The sequence below is a fragment of the Taudactylus pleione genome, unplaced genomic scaffold (assembly GCF_031769625.1).
Source record: "Taudactylus pleione unplaced genomic scaffold, aTauple2 ptg000395l, whole genome shotgun sequence".
NCBI lineage: Eukaryota > Metazoa > Chordata > Amphibia > Anura > Myobatrachidae > Taudactylus > Taudactylus pleione.
The window spans coordinates 3713750-3731964 of NW_028284796.1; the positions used below are offsets into that span (position 1 = coordinate 3713750).

The 18215-nt window shown below is 43.5% G+C and overlaps 1 protein-coding gene across 1 annotated transcript in view; it reads right to left on the reverse strand.

The window, feature by feature from the left end:
* DOCK10 (dedicator of cytokinesis 10) overlaps positions 1-16561 on the reverse strand; it is a 308992-nt gene extending 292431 nt beyond the window's left edge. The window contains exon 1 of the mRNA XM_088446281.1: positions 16400-16561. Within this exon, the coding sequence (XP_088302407.1) occupies positions 16400-16561 (162 nt within the window). The remainder of the gene's footprint in view (positions 1-16399) is intronic.
* Positions 16562-18215: the final 1654 nt, after the last annotated feature.

Sequence of the window (18215 nt, forward strand, 5' to 3'; positions counted from 1 at the left end):
CTGCCTGCTGCAGCGCCCCCGGCTCCGTCCTGCTGGTCTGTCATGTGGTCTCCCAGCAGCCCACAGTACAGTTTAGAAAAAAAAAAAAATTTTTTTCCTAAACTTTATTGTGTTCTGCTGGTAGAACACAATGGCCCTCATTCAGAGCCGTTCGCTATTTGCATTCGTTCGTTCAAAAACAAGGGGTGGCTATTCAAATGATCCGTTCGCACAATGCAGTCTGTTCACACCTCTTAGTCTGAACGAGCGAGCAAAACATACGCTCGTTTATTTGTTAAAAACGCCCCCTGGCCGCTCGCACCATACGTCATGTCCGCTATTTATTAGATTAATCGAGTACATCGAACAGGATATGAACTGCTCGCTATTCTTGTGGTTGGTTTTTTCAACCGCTATTTTGCGAGCAGTTCTGAGTTAAAAAAAACCAAGTGACGTGGTCAATGACGCTGCTGTATTAATTATGCACACCCATAAAACGCCCGTTTTGACCTTTAAGCACGCCTGCGTTCTGATCTCCACTCCCCGTTTTCAAGCACCTTCCCCTGTTACCACCCACATACGCCTCATTCTGTCACTCAAAATAGCAGGCACTCGCTATATTGCGTACAAACGATTTTCAGCCGCACTGACTGGTTCGCGCATGCGTACTAAAAGCTGTACGCATGCGCCGATGTGCGAACATCGCTCGGAACGAGCGTACTGCCGCTAGCGAGTGGCTCTGAATGAGGGCCAATGTCAGCATAGCAGACGGAGTCAGAGGATGCATCAGAGTGCCGGAGGGACACGCCGGGGGACCTGCACAGCTGGAAGCAGGTAAGTCTGTCCTGCTATACGCCACCTCACAGTGGAGAATAGTAACTCCATCAAATTCCGAAAATACATAATTTTCGGAATTTGATGAATACCATAATTTCCATATCCCCATACTAATGTACTAATGTATGGGGAGTGTGGAAATTAACGCAGGGGAGCTTAGCAAGGAGATATCAGTGATACCTCCTGTGCTAAGCGGCTTCATGAATACTAAAATAACGTTATTTAAGGAAAATGTCCTTAAAAAAGTTATTTTAGTGTTGATGAATAGGCCCCTGAGCCTCTAATACAGTAACAATTTATCATATGAGTGGTCTGGAACCTGACAGTAGAGGAGGGGGAAGGGAGTGGGCCTCATGCAGTGGGTTGCCCTGGGAATTTCCCCTGTATCCCTCCCAGTGGGCCAGTCTAACCCTAGACGGAGTCATTGTTGGAGAGAGAAATAAACAGGATAATAGAAGTGATGATATAGAATGACAGGGGAAAAAGATGGAGAAAGGTGGGAAAGAGAGAGAAATAAAAGAGAAGAATGGCAATGCTGGGCACAATACTGTTCCTCCTTGTTGTTAAATGAGAGGATATAATAGACTCGTGCAAAAGTCTGAGCAAGAAAACCCAAGAATACTGTGTGGAAGGTGTGAAGACACAAAGATGACAGAATAATATGTCATGGTCTGCCACATGATTAAGATACATTAGCAACAGTAAAAAGAGCCCAGTCACTCACACCCTCAGGGGAACATCCACTAGGCGACAATGAAAAGACCGAATAATATCATTATCATTCAGTTATTCATTTTACTGTGCAGTGCCTACACTGAACGATATATATTTCAGTGTAGGCACCTTCCATCATCGCCGAACATGGCCAATCTGTCGTTATAGGCATATTGACTGGCATGTTCGGGCGATGATTGATGTCGGAAACGACCAGCGGGAGCACGCATCGCTGGTCGTTTCCGAACATTTGCATGCCTGATTTGTGCCAGATTAAACAGCGATTGGACAATATCGATATATAGTTACCATTCAAACATCGCTCTGTTTAATCGGGTAGTGGATGTGCGCCTTTAAGTCTCAAGAACTACCCCACATAAGACCCATATTGGTGTAGGTGAAGTCACAGCTATACCAAATTGTATCAGGCTATCACATACAGTTATCATATTGTATGTAATTAAATTATGAAATAATACACATTAAATGCCATGCAAATGTTAATGTTTACCTGTCATTGAGGATAATGGAATGGCATCCTCAATGCATGTGCTGGATATCGAACATCCAGCACATGCAGGAGGATCAGACAACGATCTGATCGTTGTCTGATCGTCCCGTGTGTACGGGCCATTACACCACTGTCAAATGTTGCTGATCACAATTTTATCCACAGTAGTTTGGTAAACAACTGGGAATTTGTGATTAAGTTACATTGAAAAGTAAAACTGCATCACAATATCTTAAATAATGCAGGTGGTCATGACTGCAGTGGGGAACTCAAACCTTGTCCCACTTGTAACCTTGCGGCTGCCATAGGAGGTACCAAAAGATTGGGTCATTTTGTGGAAATTGCAACAGGGAGGAGTTTGTATTCTTGCAGTTTATGTGACATCAGCATGTCGGCTCCTCCTTTTTTCCAGACACATGGAAGATATCCCCATTTCACAGCCCCCGCTCAGACACTATTAGGTAGTCAGTCCGGTATGAGCAAAATGTCCCTTATTGTATTATTATATTTTCACTTATATTATTTTTGAATACAATAAATGCTATATGTTATCATCTCTCATGTTCATGTTACCAGTGAGGGAGGGGGGGGGGGGTGTAAGAGCAACAACTCACAATATGGACAGGGGTTAAGTGGGTATTGTGGGATATCTATGGGATCTAGCTTCTTATTGGGTTATTGGTCCTTAGGGTTAGCTGTCTTAAGGGGAGGAAGTGCACATCTATGTATTGGCAAAGATCTACGTGCACTGGGGCAAATAGAGCGACATTCTGCCAATGGTCCTCTCTGTTCTGTGCTCTAGATGGGCTGTCTCCAGCTGATCCTGCGGAGCTATAAATTACCCTGTGAGATCCTTTGCCCGGCAGCTGCTGTTTATAATATCAATGTAAAGGCCCTGGGCATAAAATTTGTGTAATAGTTGGAAAAGGGCCTGTCAGTGTTTAATAATGAAACACAAAGAGATCACATTCATGCTATGAGATCCATGTATATAGCAGCAATTACTGTGCAGATAATCCGTTTCTGATTGTAATAGCAGCCACCATAGGTTTTTATGGTAATTGCTATATTGTGAGATTTACCAAGCTCCAGAATGTCTTGTTGTCCCTGTTTGCTAACGCCATTGTTAGCTATTGTAGCCCATAGGCTACATATCGTACAATTTACCTACGGATCCCTCGCCGATAAAAGCCACTCGTACGTGTGCTGTTCTTACCGCGCATCGGAGCCTCTTTCCCTGGATGTGATTTTTAATACATCCCAGAGGTACAGAATTTTTTATTGATGATGACAATTTCTAATTATCGGGTCTAAAACCAATAATTAATCAATGGGCCCTATAGTAAGTAGATAATAAAAACAAAACAATAACTCTGTTGCAGGCATGCACAAGATACAGCAACTGTTAACAATAGTAAAGGTTTTGTACTTCTATAACCAATAACATATACAACAAACTTGAAATGCAGACACAAAATTGGAAATCTAAAAGGGCATGCTATATCCACACTATTGCATGAGCAATGAGCAAACTACTTTGAAAAAAAAGCACTCAAAAAAGATGTATTAAAGTACTATACCTGGTGGTTCCCAATCTTTTCAAATCACGGCACCCTAGAGTGTTCAGCATTGTTTTCACGGCACCCCTGTTTGTTTGTTATTGAGAATTTCAGAAACAAATGTAGTACAGTAGTATAGTAAAGTAAATGGTGCTTATATGTCATCCTTAGGTTCAGTTATGTGGTGGTGGACAGGTTTGTGCTTCTGTTTGTCCAAACATTTACATTAAATTTACCTTAAATAATTTGATTTGGTGCTGGACCAACAACCTGAGGAACACCTGCAAGTGTCACGAGGCACCCCAGGGTGCCACGGCGCACAGTTTGGGAAGCACTGAACTATACTGTACTTTGGCATGCGACAACCAAAAGTCGTCAGCATGAAACCATTGTGTGCGATGCTAATATGCTATTATTAGCGTTGTGTGACTGCTTTGCTCCCGTATATTGTTAAAAGTCCTACCATACCCCGTATGCACATTAAATAAAACATAAAATATACAAGACACACAGTTACAGGTGCGCTGTTTATCAAAGCACTCTACACATAAACGCACCACGCATATTAGCGACTATATGCAATATTCTCACACTTACACATACCAAAACTTATAAAAAGGTTCCTACACATTAAAAGCTAAATATTAGAGGTTTTATTAGCAAATACTTATGTTGTGAAATGTAATGTATACAATATTTAAGGTACATACACTAGTAGACATATCATGTTTGGTACCATTCTAAATCACTGTTTATTTGCAGATTTCCGGTTCGCCCTGCAAGGAAATCGCATCATGTGTTCGCAAGATATGAACAATATGAAAATAGTGGTTAGAATGTGAAACTGTATGAAGTGTTTTTTACTAGTTTAAACCAGTTCTTCGGCGGGAAAACCACACAAAGCAACATCTGAGGAAATGGGACATACCCCTAGTGATGCTATATAAACTGTCCAATGACCTGCATCGTACCAGAATATCCACAAGCAGGACCGAATGGAAACCTGTTAACTAGTTTCTTTGTTCTGGGAGGGTATATAGCTTGCATACTGGTTCTAGATACATATCTTTGGATGACCACAGGCTTCTGGACTGATGACTGTATGCTGGGACCAGTGCGCACGCGTATGCATTGGGCTGTATTGTATATTCTGTATTTAATTGTCTTTGCGCTAATTGTGCTAGATGAAAGAGTGTAACTTTCTTTTATTGCAATAAGAACTTTTTGTGCGTTGGAACCACAATTATTGTCTGGACAGCGATTATTTCTCTCTAGCAATTTAAGGGTATTCATAGGCGCTACTCTGGAACAAGAGCTACCTAATAAAACAAACCCCAAGTTTAAATTTGCCCTGTACCCTGAATTATGCCTTCCCAAAAATTCCCCATTGAGAACAGCAGAAAAGTGGTCCTACTGTAACTGAGTGTGTCAGAAAAAACTGACAGATGGAACAGTTGGGAGATTACTCATCCTCATTTTTTATTTTTTGCCCTGAAATTTGGCATGCAGCACCAAGCGACAGTTCTACCTGCCCAAGCCAAATTTCAGCTCGGTACCTCCAATAGCTTTTGAGGTGTAGCCCCTTAAACACTATGCCACCCCACTCAGGAATTCTCTATGGGAGAATTACATTTTTTTCAATGCAGCCTTAATATAAGGGCACAACTGTATATACACATACACACACTGTATAGCATTACTAAAGCAGACTAAATATTCCATTATCTCAGCTTAGTGGAATTACATTGCTGTGCATGGATCAAGGTATAAATCAAACAGAAGAAAATTTTTACTGAACACAGTTATCCTGAATAACTTCTAACACAGAGCTGAATGAATGTGAGTAGCAGCACTGATGTCAGACCTAAATTGTTGGCAGTTCAGAACATTATTTATAATGTCATGTGAATCTAAATGACAACCCAGTTCAGTGATAATCACACACAGCCCCAGGTAAAACATCAGGCACGGGTTAACACAAGATATGGCCTACTCACAGTCCAGGTGCTTCTTCTTAGGGGCCCATGATATTGTGGGTGGTTGTTATACTCTGGCCAGACATGGTCTCTCCGGGCTGGGGTCTGCCATGAAGAGGATCGAACCCGGCAGGAGAAGGGAGGGATCCTGTGTCACCGAGCTGCAGACCTGAGCATGGAGGCCCGGGGCACATTGTCTGCCCATGCGGCACATGGTACGGCAGTTGGAGGAAAATGGCAGCTCAGCTCTGCCTCAGGGATCCGTGAAGAACCGTCACGTGATTGGGAGGCAGAGAGCACGCTAATAGGTTAAGGAGACTCTAAAGCGCACAGTAATTTGTTGGGAGGTGCTGAGGGATGTTACTGGGCCGGCAGCACACAGCGCGTCCTGCAGGACCCAGTCATTTTTAAAAACTGGGTCCCTTAGTGCCTGTAGCGCGTATTTTGCAATCACTGCGGAGAGAGCTACAGCTGGCCGGGCCTGATAAAATGATCTTGTGGGCCGTATACAGCCCGCGGCCCGGAGGTTCCCCATCCCAGCAATAGAAGGTAAAGCTGGGTACACACTAGATGATGTGATGACCGATCCTGTGGATTGGAGCGTCATATCGGGTACATCGTCTAGTGTGTACACATGATATGCCTGCTTCCACGTGTTGCTACTGCAGGGCTGACGGGAGATGTCGCTAACAATGCCAAGCTGCAGAATGCAACATTACACGTAGCTCCCCCCATCGGACCTGATATCAGCAAGCTTGCCGCATACAGGGTCCCATCGCCGGCGATGTCGTGCTGGGTACACATCATGTAGTGTGTACCCAGCTTTGAGTTTTATATTACACAAGTTAAGGAAGTGGGAGCCTAGCTGGGATGTAGGTACTGGGGGAGGAGGGTTAGTAGGCCAAAGCTGTGCGAAGGGCACCTAGAAACCTTGCACTGGCCCTGACCAGCCTACAGCTTTGTGATCATACATGGTTACTGAACTGCTCTGTGACATGTAATGTACAAATAATTTACAGCAGAGAATGCATTACAATATTTCATACACAATTAAATGTACTAAATTATGGATGGCAAAGAGACATTTTTCAGTGTAGTGTGTACTATGACTAAGGATAAAAAGTGTACAATATGTTTCATGATGTACAAGAGATCCATCTCGTTTTGCTATGAATGGCTCAGGATATGTGGGGTAATGAGAAAAATACCTGTATTGCTATAAAATCTACTCTAGCAATATGGATTGTTTATTAGCCATCAGTTTATATAGTTGCAAAACAAACAGACTTGGGACAATGGAGGAGCAATGAGCATGGGTCAGCACTGTGGGAGTGGTTTGGGAAAGCACAGTAAAAAAATTCAAATTGAACCTACCTCTAATGTATATATATATAAATATATATATATATATATATAAAATAACAAAGAGTAGCCACTGGTGATATCACTTTAATCGACGTTGGTAATCCCCGCTGGTGGTAATACAAGTATCAGAGCAATGCTTGTTCTGTTATCACCATCCTGAGTTGAATCTTAAGCCGCAAACACACTAGACGATTCTTATGAACAATATGGATGATAACGATATTATTCAACGATATATCGTTCATATCGTTCAGTGTGTATGCAAACGACCAAAGCTGCGCACTCCCGCGGGTCGTTAACGGTGTATTTTGTCATCCGTACATGCAGGCCAAGCTGACAATATCAACAGAAAATATATACAACTGAGGGCTCCTCCTCTGAAGTAGATCTATTTAATCACTTTAAAAGCAGTCCAAAAATTTCTTGGTAATGTTTGTGGATTCTTTTGATGGAATATTTCTTTTAGTATAATTTCCTCCAAAAGAAAACACGACAATCCTTTTTCAACACACTAGTATAAACCCCTTCAGTGTCAGACAGCACCTCCAAACAAATCAAATCAAGGGATCTCCCATCGTGAAGTATTGTAAAATGTATTTCACATAAAAAAGGTGCATGTAATCAAAGTAATATAGACAAAATGACAGCGTACCAGTATAAACCTTTTCAGAAAGGCACAGTGTAAAGCAGTAGGGGTGATATTGCTACCCCAAAAGCAGTTCACCTTCCCTGTTAGATGACAGGTCCCTTCAAAGGTTCCAGGTTATGGTAGCTCCCACAGGTGACCAACGTGTTTCAGCTCAATAGCCTTTGTCAAAGTGTACCTGTATTCTTAAAAGACAAAGGCTATTTGATCTTATTTTGACAAAGGCTATTGAGCTGAAACGCGTTAATCACCTGTGGGAGCTACCATAACCTGGAATCTTTGAAGCAGGGCCGGATTAAGGGCAGGGCGACAGGGGCGGTCGTCCAGGGGACCCCACACATAGGGGGCCCCCACACACTGTCCCCGACCCCTGGCCACATGCCCGGCGAAAAGGCTGATCGCGATCTACTGGAAGCTCGTGGAGCTCCCGCCTGTAGATCGCGATCAACTAAGGTAAGTGGGAACGTTGGCCTCTGAATACTGATCGCTTCAGAGGCCATCGTTCCCAGTGATGCACTGCGCGGGTGACGTCATGACGTCACCCGCGCACCACAGAGGAGATGAGCCTGCGCGCCTCTACAGCAGACAGCGGCAGCAGCAGTAACAGTGATGGCGCGGGACTCGGGAGCCGTGACAGCGTGGAGCGAAGACAGGTAAGTTTTTTTAACAGGGGTGTGGGAGGGGAGGGAGAGCTACTGGGGGCACTACTTTACGGGGCACATCTACAGGGGGCATTTAAGAAAAGGCACAACTACTGGGGGCATTGCAAGGGGCACAACTACTGGGGGTATTTAAGAAGAGGCACAACTACTGGGGGCATTGCAGGGGGCACAACTACTGGGGGCATTTAAGAGGCACAACTACTGGGGGCATTGCAAGGGGCACAACTACTAGGGGCATTGCAAGGGGCACAACTACTGGGGGTATTTAAGAAGAGGCACAACTACTGGGGGCATTGCAAGGGGCACAACTACTAGGGGCATTGCAAGGGGCACAACTACTGGGGGTATTTAAGAAGAGGCACAACTACTGGGGGCATTGCAAGGGGCACAACTACTGGAAGCATTGGAGTAGGTGCTCAACTACAAAGGGCATAAAAGAAGGGGCACAAATACTGGGGGCATTGGAGGAAAGGCACAAATACTTGGGGCATTGCAGAAGGGGCACAATTACTGGGGGCATTGAAGGGACACAACTACAGGGGGCATTGCAGAAGGGGCACAACTACAGGGGGCATTGGACATCAGGCAGATAGACGTGTGTGTATATTATATATATATAACTTATTGATGGGGGCCCCCACACGTTTGTTGCCCAGGGGCCCCCACAGGCCTTAATACGGCCCTGCTTTGAAGGGACCTGTCATCTAACAGGGAAGATGAACTGCTTTTGGGGTAGCAATACCACCCCTACTGCTTTACACTGTGCCTTTCTGAAAAGGTTTATACTGGTGCGCTGCCATTTTGTCTATACTGCTTTGATTACATGCACCTTTTTTATGTGAAATACATTTTACAATACTTCACGATGGGAGATCCCTTGATTTGATTTGTTTGGAGGTGCTGTCTGTCACTGAAGGGGTTTATAGTTATACTAGTGTGTTGAAAAAGGATTGTCGCTTTTTGTTTTGGAGGAAATTATACTATCCATCAACAGATTCCACAAACGTTACCAAGAAATTTTTGGACTACTTTTAAAGTGATTAAATAGATCTACTTCAGAGGAGGAGCGCTCAGTTGTATATATCTTCTTTCTATGATTGTCCGGTGATGTGTGTAGGTCACAGTTTCTTGAGCTGCAGTTCTCATTCATTGGAGCAGTGGTGTTATATATATATATTTATATATATATATATATATATATATATATATACACTTGTTCAATCTGACAATATCGTCAGGAATTCATCTGTTCAGAGATGACTTCACTGAAAGATATCTATCAGTGTGCACACCCAATATCATTTGTCCTCCACTACAGAAACTTCAAGGGAAATCTTTCATCAATATAGTTCATACAGCACATCGTCTAGTGTGTATGAACCTTAACAAGGTTTGATGGCACACACCTATATGGTGGTCCCCTATCACTATGCATGCCATGTTCTCTTATTTCCCAGTTGCACGCTAAGCATTTGGTTACTGGAAAAATTACTTAATTTGCCTTGTATAAAATAATGGAGATGAATACAGATACACACACACACAAGAATGCCCATATGAAATAATTGTATCGCCATAAATTTCAGTCACAGGGGGCATATTTATCAGAAAGTCCTATACATCAAATGGCTACCGCCAGTGATAGTGCTATATGAGGAATCCTATTTGACGATCATGATGGGACATTTGATAACAGAATGAAATCATTGATAAAGTGCTTTACTATTTGATTATTTGAATAATGTATTTTCTCAATGCTTAACTTTTTTTTATATTTCTATCTATTTTTACACTTTCTTTTGAAAAGTGGAACTGAAAGCTAACTGATATGTGCATACATATATCAACAGAGACCTGCCTGGTGAAGTGGTAAATTAACGCTTACTACTCCGAGCGACTAGTATGGCTGGGACAGCTGAGTATTGTGCTGCTGTCCATGTAATATTTTTTTTGCCAAATTGTGATGTGATTTTTTTTTAAATCACATTCTCTGATATGCTGTGATCAATATAGGCCTTACCTTTATGCTGCTGGCATTTCTTCCCCATAAGTAATTGGCTGAGGTATGCAGATTTTAAGGGAGGAAGCATTAGTTCTGCCCCCTCAGCCATGCAGTTCCTCGGGTCGTAGACCGATCGTTATGTCCTTTGTGTTATGTTTTGTGATGTTTGTATATAGTTAGCAGTGTTTTATTAGAATTATTATCTAAAATGCTAATAATGTGTTGTCATGGCTTTGAGTGGTAAAACACTGTGAAAGACCCCTGGGCCCCAGTGCAATATCTAAGCTATATATTATATGTAACACAACCTTTGGAGAGTGTAGTCGCAACTATTGGTGACATAGGAGTTTGATAATCACTAGGGGCAGGGGTTTAACTAGAACTTTGTGGGCCCTGTAACAAAAATTTTAAGCGCGCCCCACGTCTCAGGTCTACACCAGTGTGGGTATGGCTAGTGCTGGATGTCACAACGCATTGGAGATGGAGAGGAGCTGCAGACAGGAGGAGGTGAAGGGGAAGGCAGCGAAAGGAGAAGGGGCTGGGTGCCACCGGGTAATAGAGGTGGATGAGAGGTGGGAATTAGAGGCAGAAATTTGTGGACTGCTGGGGCCAGGCGTGCTGCGGAACCCTACTTCCACATTCACAGCAGGCGCCTGGCTGGCTATTCTGAAACCGAGGGATGGATGAAATTAGAGGCGAAAAGTCGCGGTCTGCTAAATGTTTTCGCTGCTGCAATCTTTTTGCCTCATTCGCCTGTATGTACACAAAGTTATCAAGTACTTTCACAATGCGCGTTCCCGCTTTTCACGCTATTCAATTCCAAAAGAGACGAAAACGTAGAAACTAGCAAAAAGGACTGTTTATTTTGGGGAAATCAGTCTGTACCCCATAAAAAGCCTAACTGACCCTCGAAATCAATATAGAAGTTTATTAATAGACCTAATAAAAGTATTTTAGCTTCTTAAATTGAGTCAAAGGGCTGTTATTAGCATATTTCCAAAAGTGTAGATAAATTCTAAAAAGCAATTTCTTTTGTAAAAAATACTTTTTGTAGTTAAATTGAGGGTTAATTTAAATGGGTACTAGTATATTTGTGTGTCTCTAAAGTGAATGATAAAAAACATTTTAAAACCCACCTGCTGCAGCCACCTGCAATCCTAAAACCACCTGTCCCATCCATGCAGCACCCCAAAATACCTGACCCAGTACTTTATACCCGTTTTCCAACACTTTTTACATTTTCACCCCTAAGTTAACATGTCTTTTTTAGGGTGAAGTTAGATATTTTGATTTTTTTTGCCTAATTAGTCATTAGGGGGTGTCCAAAGGTTTCTGACTTAAGTTCTCACATTTTTAGGCAAAAATAGGGATTTTACACACTTTTTCACCTGCCTTTGGGGAGTGTAGTCGCAACTATTGGTGACATAAGAGTTTGATAATCACTAGGGGCAGGGGTTTAACTAGAACTTTGTGGGCCCCGTCACAAAAATTTTAAGCGCGCCCCACGTCTCACGTCTACACCAGTGTGGGTAGACCTGAGACCTTGGGTGGAGAAACTTTTTCGCCTGTTTTTGCCTATGGAGTTTTCAAACATGCAAAAATGAGCTGAAATTGAATAGGGTGATACTTAGGAATAAGGCGAAAATATCGCATCAGCGAATGTTTTTTGCCGATCCCGGCTTTTCGCCTCTAATTGAATACTCCCCTGAGACTGAATGGCCATGGCCGCATTGTCCTCAGAAAGTAGACAGGGGACAGGGGGTGGGGAATCGCGTCTGCACTGTACTTCAGGCCGGACAGCGGTGGACCAGCCATCTGTCACTCTGCCCCCCGCCCAGCACGCACCACACCAACCACCAAACAAGGTGCTACCCGCTTTACACTTACCTGTCATGCCTGTTTCACGGAATTTTCTGTATACAGGGTGCTGTCTTCAAGCCGGGGGCCAGGGAGCAGTCTGGACGCCGGGGCAGTCCACTCATGCTGAGTGAGCAGCTGCATCAAGGAGCGTGTAACAGCTGGCTCCACCTCCTTTTTTATGTCTTCCTTTCCCTGCAGCCGAGCCAAGGGAGACATCAATCATGTAACCAGGAGCCAGGGACTGGACGGCTGGGGAGCGCATCACCGGGGACACACCCATTCTGAAAAGGTGAGACCCCGGTCCTCATTTGTGATCACAGTCTACCGCCGCATAGTTTTAATAAACAGAAAGGCTGCATGGTGCAGTGGGTTGTTTGCTGGACCAACGGGCCCCCTAAGCCGCCGGGCCCCGTAGCAAGCGCACTCCTTGCACCCTCCATAGCTACGTCACTGACTAGGGAAACATGGCCAAGCTGTTACAGTTGGTAACAGATAGGGCCTATTACCACCTATTGACAGTTGGGATGAGCCATCTCAGAGCTAGGTAGCTGGGTGGGTGCTCCTGTGCTCCGTGGTGTGGGTGAAGGACGGGACTGTGGTGGACCCCTGATGCCCATCCAAAGCCCAGGCAGAAGATAGAAAGAGAACAATGAGAGACCCTAAAGAGAGCAAGAGAGACTAGCAGGAATAGGGCTTGGAGGAGGATAGTGGGGAAAAAGTCCTTATCTAAAGAGCCCGCCGGCTGCCATTAAGGGGGGGGGGGTTCACTGTGAGGCAGTTTGGTTAGAAAAAAGCTTGTGTGAGTGTAAGCCTGTGTGTGATGAGGCTACTTCATGTGGTGTATGTATAGTGTTATTCTATGGCTGTAAAATGTGATGCACAAGGGGGGAAGAGGCTCTTGTATACTGTCCGCTGAAGAGAAAGAGACACAGAGTGTGAGAGGACCCCTCTGAAGACTAATACTACTTGTGAAGGCTTGAATGGCAGCTAAAGATACATTGTGGAGTAGTGTGATTGCTGTATTGGAGGAGGAGTAAGGAGATGTACAGTACATAGTTATTTACATACTACGACCTAGGTCCTGTGCTGGAGAGGAAGTGTAGGAGTGTGAATAAAGTTCAAATGTTTGGAATTAGGAGATTATCAGACACCCAATTTATTCACTCAACTTAATGTGTTGCACTGCATTCATCATTTTTCTGTACCAAGATCTCTGTCTGCATGTTGTCTGCATTATTAATACCCCTTTCACACTTCCAGCAATAACCCGGGTTATTGCACGTGAACGCGCAGCAATCTAGGTTATTGTGCAGTGTGAGAGGGCCATGTTGAAATAAGCTGGGTCGAGCGACCTGGCATTCCAACCCTGGTAACGATCAGGGTTGAACACGGGTTCAACCCGGCTTGCGAAGCAGTGTGAACGCACACACGCACGCAGGGGGGGTTTCTGAGTACCTAGAAACCCCCCCTGCATGTTGCTGCATTCGCCGCCGGCCCGAGCAGCTGAACAATTTAACTTTTTTTTTTTCTCCAAGAGTTCCTGTTATACTGCCTGGGCTGGCTGTAGGGGGAGCTCAGTGCGCAAGCGCCTCCCAGTCCGTTCCCGGCATGTGAGAGCAAGGATGAGCACGCCTGCCGCCGGGTGACAATGTATTCAACAGCTGCCAGCACTGTTGAGTCCCGGAGCCACATGCCGTAGATGGAGGTGCGGGGGAGGGGGTAGCAGGCGGAGGTGGTGTTTTTAGGTAAGCGCTGGCTGCGCTGCAGTGTGTGTGTCTGTGTTAGTGTATGTGTCTGCGTGTATGAGTGTGTCTGCGTGTATGAGTGTGACTGTCAGTGTACAGTATGTATGTAGGCTAAGGGGGGAGCGAGAAAAGCATCAGGACCTGTAGGAATATGTAGCAGCAACACACTGTAGAGCAATTTATTATAAAGTGTCAGTATTAGGGACTACTACTGGGGGCATTATATAAGGGGCACTGCATACGGGGGGACTATTACTGGGGGCACTGTAGATGGGGCACTACTGGGGCACTGCATAGTGGGACCACTACTGCTGGCACTACATAGGGAGGCACTGCATAAGGGGCACTACTGGGGGCACTGTATAAGGGGCACTACTGTATACACTGCATAGGGGGACCACTACTGGGGACACTGTATAAGGAGCACTACATAGGGGGACCACTACTGGGGGCACTGTATAAGGAGCACTACATAGGGGGACCACTACTGGGGGCACTGTATAAGGAGCACTACATAGGGGGACCACTACTGGGGGCACTGTATAAGGAGCACTACATAGGGGGACCACTACTGGGGGCACTGTATAAGGAGCACTACATAGTGGGACCACTACTGGGGGCACTGTATAAGGAGCACTACATAGGGGGACCACTACTGGGGGCACTGTATAAGGAGCACTACATAGGGGGACCACTACTGGGGGCACTGTATAAGGGGCACTACATAGGGGGACCACTACCGGGGGCACTGTATAAGGGGCACTACTGGGGGCATCTATATATTTATTTGTGGCTAGATGTTTTATCAGTAACCAAGAATTTGGAAACCCCCCTTTCAAAATCCTGCGTTTGCCACTGGAACGGGTAACCTGGGTCCCGTTCACTGCATAGGAAGAGCCGACACTTGGAGACGATGTCATCTGCAAGTGTCGGCTCGGCACGTGAGGACGGTGATATAATCGACCTGGCAATAAGCCGAGGTGGGCCGCCAGTCTGAAAGGGGTCTCAGCCGGGTCGCAGGTGTGCAAAATCCCTGACCTGACATTGTAATGTGAAAGGCGGATTATTCTGCATGCGTTGGTGCCATTTGTACACTTAATGGCTACACCCAGGAGTTAGCCTGGGCAGATGAAAGTGAAAGATATATATTGTACATGGGAGGACAAGTTCTACCTGCTGTATCTCATTGGATGTAAGTGTATCTGATGTCGGATGTAAACTTGGCACATGTTGGCACTTGGCATAGCTACATGCATTGTGCAATTTGTCTAACTTTGCATATATGAACAATTTATTTTTGTAAGCGCATTTTAAACCTACATGTTCAAACTCTTCTTCAGCCCCTTTGTCCCTCGTGCCTTAGAAATGTCACTAGTTTCTAGTTAACTGAAATGATGAATATTGGCTCAGCCCACAAAATGGCTGCTTACACTATCAGTCTGTTTACATGGGAAATGCATGAGGTTGACATCAAAACCATACAAGTAAGCATCATTTATTTGCATTACAGCATCATAACATAACAGAAGCAACAGGAGTTATGTAGTCTGGTGGTTTCATAATGGGCAAATAAACCGAGCACAGTCATGGAATTGACTATTATGAATAGTATACAGATTACTCTGTCTCTCTAAGCCCAAGGAAAAGATTGTGTGGTTCTAGGAGCTGACACTTAGCCAGGTTTTTACTGGCTGCCTGGTAACATAAGTCTAAAGGCCAATAACCACATGCATTCTGTACTGTATTTTATAAGTATATATGTATACCTATGTTATGTTGTAAACTAGATACACACATAGGAAAGACTGAAATGACGAGCATTGTTATTTTTATATACATAAATACATAGGAAATACCATTATGATGAAATTTTATATGTTTATTCTTTAATTGTAGCAAACACTGGATGCTAAACAGCTGTGCATATATTACATTAAAACAATCATCTGAGTTGGTTTCGGCACTGATTTATAGATGAATGCATTGTAATTGTAAAAGTCTCAGCATGTATAGTATTCTCTTATTACCAGGATGAATGCGGTAAATACAAATTCAATTATTTAATGATATCACTCTACCCATCTCAAGAAGGTCACAGCACTAAAAGACACCACAATGACTGCAAACACCTCAGGATCTGTGTTGACATGTGATCTGATGTTTGGCACAAGTGCTTTCACTAACACAAAAAAGTTACTGTGTTGCAGATGAGAAAAATTCCATTTAAGCATCCATGTCAATCCCATATTGCAGAAATACAATTTCAGTATGTAACGACAGACCTCCAGAAAAGTCCATGCAAATTAACTATCAACATGCATGATGACACAGAGGCTATAGACTGTATATATAATTATATATATATATATATATATATATATGTATATATATATATATATATATATATACAGTATATAAACATTTCGGAATTAATGTACAAAAGCTAATTCAGATTAACCATGTTAATATCAATAAATGTCACTGCTGTATCTGTATGAAATAATCCTGTCATCGCTGTCACACTTTACTAATGCATACTCTACCATTATGATTAGAGTTCTCGGTCTGCTTATTTCATCCACATCATCCTGTAGCACGATTTCATGTGACAGATCCTCTTGACGTCTTGTGCAAATGTGGGGACAGCTCCTCTGTACCACAGACCGAAAGGCTTGGAGCAGAACAATGCTGGCAGCACAGCCCATATCTGCATCCTGAATCCCACAAAATAACTTCTATGCTGATGCTACGTTTGTACAACAGTGGCTCCTTGTCCCTGGAAGCAGCCTACACTGCAGCCGCAGCCAGACAGCTCTCCAATCAGTTCCGGCTGCACGGATCATCTGATCACAACTAAATAGCTTGGATGCAGCTGGAGGAAAAGACTTCATCCACTGTAACTGAACACTTGCAGAGACATTAGAGCATGCAGCAGTCTCCAAATAATTCTGGATTCAAATGAAGACCAAGGGTTCTGGTTTTCTTATTTCCACAGAACACAAAATAGCTGTATTTCCATGGTTCTTTTATTAAAATCATCTGTTCAAGTAATGTATTTGGTTGTTGGAATATTGAACGTCAGGAAATAGACGTTCTTGCAGAAAACAACATTGAACAGAAACTACTGCACTGAAATTACAAATTGCTAATTTTTCTGATTCTTTAAACATTAAGGGATATATTCAGCAATGATTTTTTTACATACAAAATGCAGAAACTGTGATTTCCATATTTTTTATGTAAATCCCCTATTCAGCAATGGGATAATGGAGAAGATAACGCAATTATCTTTCCATTAATTCCCTGCTCGCAGAGTACCGCACTATAGGGATCAGCCATTGATCTCTACGGTGCTTTAATGCTTTTTGCTATTCAGCAAAGCAAAAAGTGTTAAACTACTCTAAATATATTTACTTTATATAACGCCATCTCCGAATGACATTATATTAAGAAAATACATTAAATTCCCTGAAAACTGCAGGGACAGAGGGAAAATCTCCCATAAGTCCCTGCAGCATCTTGTAACTCCACACAGTCTCCGTCTCTGTTTCCCGGTGACCGCCGACAAGTAAGCCCAATTAGAGCATGTCAAACCTGCCTAAATAGATTGACATGTGTATACAGGCTTTATATTAGTCTGTATACATGTATATTTATGTGCTATTATATTTAACATTTATATATAAAATTTAAATATAAAAGTATAAATATACATGTATAGAGACTAATATAAAGCCTGTATACACATGTCAATCACTTTGGACAGGCTGATGTTGTACTTACCCGTCTGCAGTCACCACAAAGCAGGGACCGAGACTGTTCCCGAGCGCATGACTGAGCATAAGCAGGAGCAGAAACAGAAGGGATTGTTTTCGGAAACCAGTAACAATGTAACACCGCAGGGGCAGCGTGTTACCGCAACTGCTGTAGATGCCAAAAATATTGCTGAATAGCAGCCATAACTTTTAACAATTGATAAAAAATTGTGACGATGTTGCCTGATAATATTCTGTTGCTAAATAAAGCCCTAAGGGACATATTCATCATGATAAAAATGTAAGTGGTGATACTTTAGTTTTGAACTAAATTGTGAAATTGTGAAATTTAGACCTTTTTATCATTCCTTGATTACTAAAGTATCACTACCGAATAACTGCTATTTCTGCGTAGACCTTTTGGAAATGTAATACTTGTCACCCTCAGCTGGGCGATTGTCTCTGCTCTCTGCACTCCCTGCCAGCACTCTCTCCCCAATTTCCAGTGCTCCCCACCCGCACATTCTTTCCCCAGTGTCCCCGCTCCCTGCCAGCATCCTCTGCCCAATCTGCCCTTCTTGCAGCTGGCTCCTCTCCTCCAGTG